Below are 7,500 nucleotides of genomic sequence, written 5' to 3'. Positions count from 1 at the left end.
CAGGTGGAGAATACTAATGTAGCCTCTGCGCGTGGCGGCCTGTGGTATAGCTAGCCTAGCGCGTGAGCTCTAGAGACTAGCTGGGCTTCTGTGAGGTGAATGAGGGCTAAAGCCTGTTGAAACCTTAATTAACCTTATATTTCATTTATGCTCCTCCTATGATCCACACCATCTCAGCTTGGTAATAAAGATTTGTTTGGAAAGGGTTGTGATATGATGAGGTGTTTGCACATTCTTAACAAGGTTTCCTTTTTCATCTGAACAGACACACACACTCTGTCTCGTCTCAGCCCATCTGTGACCAGCAGGATGGAGCCAGGAAGTTGTGTGTGTGTGTGTGACTGTTCAGATGTCAGGAATCTCCCTGCCCAGACGGCGGTCTCACACTCATCGTGTGTGTGTCTATGCCAGGCTTCCAGAAGTGAGGGGTCCTCCTCCACCCACCATGTGGTTCCGACTATCCCTGACGCTCTCCTGCGCCAGTCATACCACACACACACACACACACACACACACACACACACAGGAAAACGCATCTCATGTTTTGACGTTTGCAAAACATTAAACAATAGAAGAGGCCCAGATCAGAATAACATAGAACCTTTCAATCCTCTGCTCCTTGTATTTAACACACACACACACACACAGACTTAACCACTACAATTATGAACTCTGGGAATGCGAATACTCTTTTAACAACTTATCATGCCCCTCCCCCCGCCCCCAGATGTGTAAATAAGGTTCTTGAATCAAGATACATTCAAATGACCATCCTGTACTCAGCCAGTAACGGAACCGTCTGCACACACAACACAACCCCACACCACCGCTGCAGTAATGAAAACAATATCATAGACAAGGGGGCAGATGGGGGTAGTCATTCCTAATGCGTGGTGTACAAGCGTAGATGAATAGCAGCGCACAGCGGCGCTCCGAGGCAGGCTCGTTAGAGGCCGGGGCGACGCCCTCCGGGCTGACCTCGTCTGAACGGTGGGCTCGTTAAGAGGCGCAGCCGTTAACGAGGATCACAACAACCGCCGCTGCGTTCGGGAGTGATGAAACACACAGCTGGCGAGCCTCACGCTGACTGGGAGACGGGGGAGAGAGAGGGAGAGGGAGAGAGAGGGAGAGAGGGAGAGGGAGAGAGAGGGAGAGAGAGGGAGAGAGAGGGAGGGAGAGGGAGAGAGAGGGAGAGGGGAAGGCCACTTCAGGCACCGCAGAACACTATATCATTCTTAGAAGAGATGAGAGGAGGAAGAACTAATAAGACAATTATCCTGTCGTACAAAACAAAAGTCGTTTATTTCCAGTCACATCAAAATCTGTCATAACAGCAATTCATTTTCTGTCTTACAACTAAAAAAAAAAAGAAAGATGTACTCAAATAATTTAACCGTCCAAGAGATTCGCCAAGATCTTGACACAGATTATGCCGACGATGGCGTCTTGATGGTGTTCTGAAAGCATTCTAGAACACAATTGCCGGGTTCTTCAATGTCAGGCTCTGTAGAGTAGGACTGAGGAGCTCTAGAACGTTGTAGGCGGGGGGTTCTGGAACGTTCTAGGCCAGGCTCTGGATGGTCTGAAGGCGGTCCTTGTAGAGGGTGTGAAAGGCCCGGGCCAGGCTCAGGAATGGGGCCTCGCAGTTCTCCATCTTACTCTGCAACGCACACACACACACACACACACACACACAGGTCATGTGTGAGAAGACATACTTTAGCCTTGGCTCTTTAGGGCCGAGGCTCGCCTGCAAGCGCACCCCGAGTTGTGCTGGGGTTAGGACGCACTCACGGCGGACGTCTCGTGGTACTCCAGCCCCTGGCTTTGGGCCCACTCCCGGGCCACGGAGGCCTCCACCTCTCTCCTCGCGGACAGGTCCGACTTGTTACCCACTAGCACACCTGAGGAACACACACAGCATCAGATGAACACACACACCATGGGAGAGGGGCGTGGGCCCTCGTTGGGGGGGTCAGATTGGCGCTGTGCTACCTGGGACCTGCAGGCCCTGGCTGTGGGCCCGGACCCTCTCCAGCCAGCGGCCGCAGCTGCTGAAGGACGACCCGCTGGTCACGTCGTACACCAGACACAGCGCCGACGGCTCGCCCCACTGTGGACGGACGGGGGAGGATAGAGAACGGGCGAGGGGGGGGGGGGAAGGCAGGTTTGGTGGAAGAGCAGGGGGGGGGGAGACTTTAAGCAGGTGCGCCGTGCGCTTCGTGTTGTGCAGAGTCAGAGAGCCGAGAGGCGGAGAGACGGTCCTACCAGCTTCTCACAGGCTTCGGAAAAGGTTTCCCTCCCGGCAGAGTCAAAGATGTACAGCTCCTAGAGACAGAGAGAGAGAGAGAGAGAGAGAGAGAGGGAGAGAGGGAGGGAGAGAGAGAGAGAGAGAGAGAGAGAGAGAGAGAGAGAGAGAGAGAGAGAGAGAACTAGAATAGCATGTAGCACATTAATATATCGGCACAAGACATTTGACTGGAAACAGGCAGAAAAGAAGGAAGAGAGGTTTGGAGGGAGAGAGAGAGAGAGTGAGAACGTGTCAGAGAGAGAGGGAGGGAGAGAGAGGGAGAGAGAGAGGGAGAGAGAGAGAGAGGGAGAGAGTGAGAACGTGTCAGAGAGAGAGAGAGAGAGAGAGAGAGAGAGAGAGAGAGAGAGAGTAGCCTACACACTGACCACACTGTCGCAGGTGTCCGGTACATTCACAGACTTCACCATAAGCTCCACCCCTGTCGTCTGAAACACACAAACACACACACATACACACACACAGAATCCACCCTTGTTTATCATTACAGTGGTCAGCAGCAGCGTATAACTGTTTTAATCCCATGACGATGGCATCACCAGCATCAACAGCTACATGCTGACCACATGCATCACAGGTGGGGGATGGCAGGTTCACTCTGCCCTTGTTTATAATTGTCACAATTATTTATTGTGATATATATGGGTGTTTTTGACTTGAATGCACCATACAACCATGTCTTTGGGTTGTCTTCTAAATGCCTAACATTTAGCAGATCTAGCAGAGTTGGATTGATCTAAGTTAATTGGCCACTATGACGTGTCACCTATCCCTAGTTAGAAGACTGGTGTAACCTTGAGGAGCAGAGAAGCAAACGCTGCAGAGCACTGCTGATGTAAGCCCTAACCTGACTAATACAGAGGACTGCGGCCCAGCACACACAAACACACATACACACACACACACATGCACACACACAGAGGCAGACATAGCAGATACACGCACACAGGCACACACACAGACACAACACGGACACACACATAAAGGCAGATGCAAAACATACTCACTCACTCTCTCTCTCTCACACACACACACACACACACACACACACACACACACACGTAAGACTGCGGCCCTGCTAGAGAGAGGTACTGTAATGAGCTAATGTGATGCGTCGGAGGGCTCTCTCTCTCTCTCTCTCTCTCTCTCACTCTCTCTCTCTCTCTCCCTCTCTCTCTCTCTCTCTCTGGAATGCCAATGAGAGCCTATCAGGACTGAGCTCCTGGAGATAGAACGGCCCCGATGACATTTTGGAGGCGCAGAGACGTGAGCTGAATGGACCAGGCTGCCTCTACCTTCCACCTGCCCTTCAGTCACGGGCTGGGGGCGTGGCTGTCTGGGGGCGTGGCCGTCTGGGGGCGTGGCCGTCGGGCTCTGCTCTCCGTCAATAAGAGACTTGTTGCTGTGGCTATCGCTGTTTGGGGAAGATTATTTTTGTTGATGTTCCTCTCCACTCTGGCCCCAACTTAGACCTGGGGACGTAGAGAAGTGGGTGGGGTTATGCTCGTCTTATACCTGCCTTAAGCAGGCCACTAGGGGGGTGCATGTGTGTGTATTTCGAGAAGCAGAATAAATGAGGCTACCTAACTCCTAGGTCGTGTTTTCGTCGTGTCATGAAAACACAAGAGTGTAAGTGCGGTCCTGAGTAAGTAAGACTCTCGGGACTGCAGGCATTTTCATATGAGAAATACTGTAAAACAGAAAGATAGCATGTGGTTGTTAGGCAGCGTGTGTGTGTGTGTGTGTGTGGTGTGCTCTTTAAGCACCTGTATGTATTCACTATCCACTGTCCTATCGCCTCGACCCCCAATGCTGCTGACGCAAGAAACCCACACACACAGACATGCACACACAAACACACGCACGCACACACACACACACACACACACACACACACACAGACAAAGGCCTGGCTAACCATCTCCTCCAACAAACAACAGTCTTCATCCTGTGAGTGTGCGCGCGCTGAGGCAGTGCAATCAATAAAGCATTGACATGGGTAATCATTGGGGATACGTGACCCTGTAAATCTGTCCTAGCCAGGATGAAGGTGTAGCTACCAGCTCTACCTTGTGCATTACAATGCAGAGTAGCGCCCTCTGCATTGGCTGCTTATGAGCAATATACGGTGTTACTGCAGTGTTAGCGTAACAGGTTTTTCCTGGCTCAGAGCAGGTCTTTGGGGGGGGGGGGACTCGCAAAAATATATTGGGGGAGTCTGCACATTTTTATTAATCATAATAACTAATGTAACTGGTTATGGTACAGTAGAAAAACACTGACAACCTGTCTATTAACTTGATTACTATTGGGTAAGGTATAAGGTACAGATGGGTTACATTAGTATGGCCATTGTATGCTACTTTAATAGGCTATTAGGACACTAGCCTACTAGATAAAGTAAGCTCCAATACCTGTAGTTGGTGCGTGCTAGCTATGGCTATGCGTTATCTGGCCAATATGACTTTAATAACGTTCCTCCTGTCTGACCAGGTGAGCCATGCTCCTTGGTTCTCTCACCATGCTGTAGTTTTTGTGAAAGTGCGCCCCGTCGCTGCGGAACATCTGAGACAGAGCGGTCTTCCCCACCGCGGCGTCGCCTGGACAGAGAGAGAGAGAGTCACATCTGAGACAGAGCGGTCTTCCCCACCGCGGCGTCGCCTGGACAGAGAGAGAGAGAGTCACATCTGAGACAGAGCGGTCTTCCCCACCGCGGCGTCGCCTGGACAGAGAGAGAGAGAGTCACATCTGAGACAGAGCGGTCTTCCCCACCGCGGCGTCGCCTGGACAGAGAGAGAGAGAGTCACATCTGAGACAGAGCGGTCTTCCCCACCGCGGCGTCGCCTGGACAGAGAGAGAGAGAGTCACATCTGAGACAGAGCGGTCTTCCCCACCGCGGCGTCGCCTGGACAGAGAGGCACAGCTGTACAACACACCAATATTTAACTATCTACTACATTATTTCACCCGTTACTCCCGTATACAGCTCTAAATCTTACCCACGAGAAGACACCTCGTTCTCAACTTCACCATGGCAAAGAATAGTTTGGGTTCCACAAAGTGAATTCAAAGCAAATGCCCTCGGTTTGTTTGTATTTTGAAAATGTCCGACGGCTTCTATTTCTTCCTTCCGCCTCGGCAACATGGACCAGACGCGTTTCCTAGCAACGCTGCTTCACTGGTCCAACCACAGGACGCGTAGCCATACCGGCGCTTTCATTGGCTGGCTCTGAAAGCGTAATATGACGTCAGGATTAGCCCCACGTTGTGAATGTTCAGTGTCACCGCTAGAGGGCAGGGGCCGGTTGCACAAAACACCTTAAAGGAGTAGTAAACGGAAAATGCATGTTTAGCCCTGTTTTAAGGTTACTTATGATCATATACAATGGTTCAGATCAAAACGTTGACAAAGCTAGCATTTTCGAGAAAGTTGATAATTGCTCTCTCTACCACCGTTTTGGTCATACAATGGATGTGGATGGGCATCTTGAAAAATCATTCAAAAACATGTTAAACTCTCGATTTCAAAGACAATAAGCTCACAGAGGGTGTAATTGGTGTCCGTTGGTGTTCTGACATCAAATTCGCCGCAAATATGAATCCTGTAGGCCCTACAGTGTAGGGTTTTAGTGATCATTTTATGAAATCCATTTACTGTACTAATATTGAAGAGACCGTTGTAGATGTGTAGATCAATCCGTAGAGGGGATTCAGGAAGCGGAACTACTTACGGTAGCTATTGTTATTGTTTATGTTGCTAGGCTACCTAGTTTGCGGAAGTTTACACAAGTATGTGCTGCGACTAAATAGTTCTATGCTAAATATTTAAAAAAGCCTTTCCAGATGAACTAGAATCTTACTTTATGGCGAATTATATGTCAGAACGCCAACTAACACCTAGGAGAGTTTCTTGTCTTTGAAATCGAGAGTTTAACATGTTTTTGAAAGATTTTTCAAGATGCCCACCCACATCCATTGTATGACCAAAACGGTGTTAGAGCAATTATCAACTTTCTCGAAAATATTTCTATTTTCGAGAAAATAAAAATATTTTATCTGGGTAACAAATAAATACCATTGTTGGATTCCTTGACCAAGAAAACCTAGGATTGGCATGTTTAATTGAGTTTTTAAGGTGTTCAGAGGTCAAGGTAGCTGAAATCCTACATTTTCTGGCGGTCGACATGCAGGTGTCTGTGCAAATGCCAACATTGTTTTTTGGATTCCCCAAGGTCTGACGATTCCAAAAATGTATAGGTTTGCAAATCTCCACAAAACCCCCACATAATTACATGTTTTAATATAGTGAACCTGACCAGGCTACTAGGTCAACAAGCGTGTTTGTTGCGGAATCAATTTCATTGAAAGAGGTTGGAACTGATTCACTCCAAGTCTTTTTGATAAACTCATAAATCCAAACTCTAGTTGTCACATGAGTTTATGCTGGATGTCCCTACACCTGCAGGACAGTCACACCGACAGGCTCGATAGCAATGTGTAAAACAAATGATTATTATTTAGGCTATAGAAATAAATGTCAGAGCACATTATGTAGACTAGCCTACCTATGTTTCCGGCCACAGCATACGTTTACAGTATGGGCCTGTGGGCAGCCTACTGTAGGCTAATGTAACCCATCTGTTTCGGCATGCCCAGGGCGGGATTAGAACTTCCTTCTCCCGCTTGGGAGGTGAACACGCTGACAGTTGCGCCAATAGGGACGTCGAGGAGTGTTTGCTAGGGCTACTCAACGTTTCACGTGATTGCACTAGTATTGCCCAAGGATTCCATGTCCAATCTTACGAATAGCGAATAGTAGCCTAATTTACCTTTACCGGTCTTGCCACTATGTCGTAGATTTAGGCTAGGGCTACTGTTTCTATTATTAAGGCTACTTAAGCCACTGTGCATTATTTTGTGTAGGTTATCACGCTGCACTCACAAGGGATTTCCCCCCGGCCAAGCAGAGTCTGGAGCTGGCTAGAAGATATTCTATTCTCCATCGCTAAGCTTTAAATAGTATTTTTCTCTTGCTCCCTACCAGGCTGCCCTTATGACAAATGGGTAGCACATGACTGCTTGGGTCCCGCGCTGAGAGCAATAACGCGCGTAACCCTCGTGATGTGTGTGTATGAGTAGGTTACGCGCACGGACAAATTCCTACCCAAATGCTTGACAGCGAAAGCGCGCTC

General features: G+C 49.0%; 1 protein-coding gene across 1 annotated transcript; it reads right to left on the bottom strand.

The window, feature by feature from the left end:
* Positions 1-1,519: 1,519 nt before the first annotated feature.
* Positions 1,520-5,341, bottom strand: ift27 (intraflagellar transport 27 homolog (Chlamydomonas); the record flags this gene model as incomplete). Its single annotated transcript, XM_084460297.1, has 7 exons — positions 1,520-1,660; positions 1,795-1,904; positions 1,996-2,113; positions 2,269-2,328; positions 2,677-2,736; positions 4,829-4,908; positions 5,308-5,341. The coding sequence occupies 7 exons, from the start codon at positions 5,339-5,341 to the stop codon at positions 1,562-1,564; spliced, it is 561 nt and encodes a 186-aa protein (XP_084316423.1). The 3' UTR covers positions 1,520-1,561.
* Between the last annotated feature and the right edge of the window lie 2,159 nt (positions 5,342-7,500).

Source organism: Borostomias antarcticus, assembly GCF_949987555.1.
Source record: "Borostomias antarcticus genome assembly, chromosome: 31".
In the NCBI taxonomy this organism is placed as follows: Eukaryota; Metazoa; Chordata; class Actinopteri; order Stomiiformes; family Stomiidae; genus Borostomias; species Borostomias antarcticus.
This window is presented reverse-complemented; position numbering and strand designations above follow the sequence as displayed.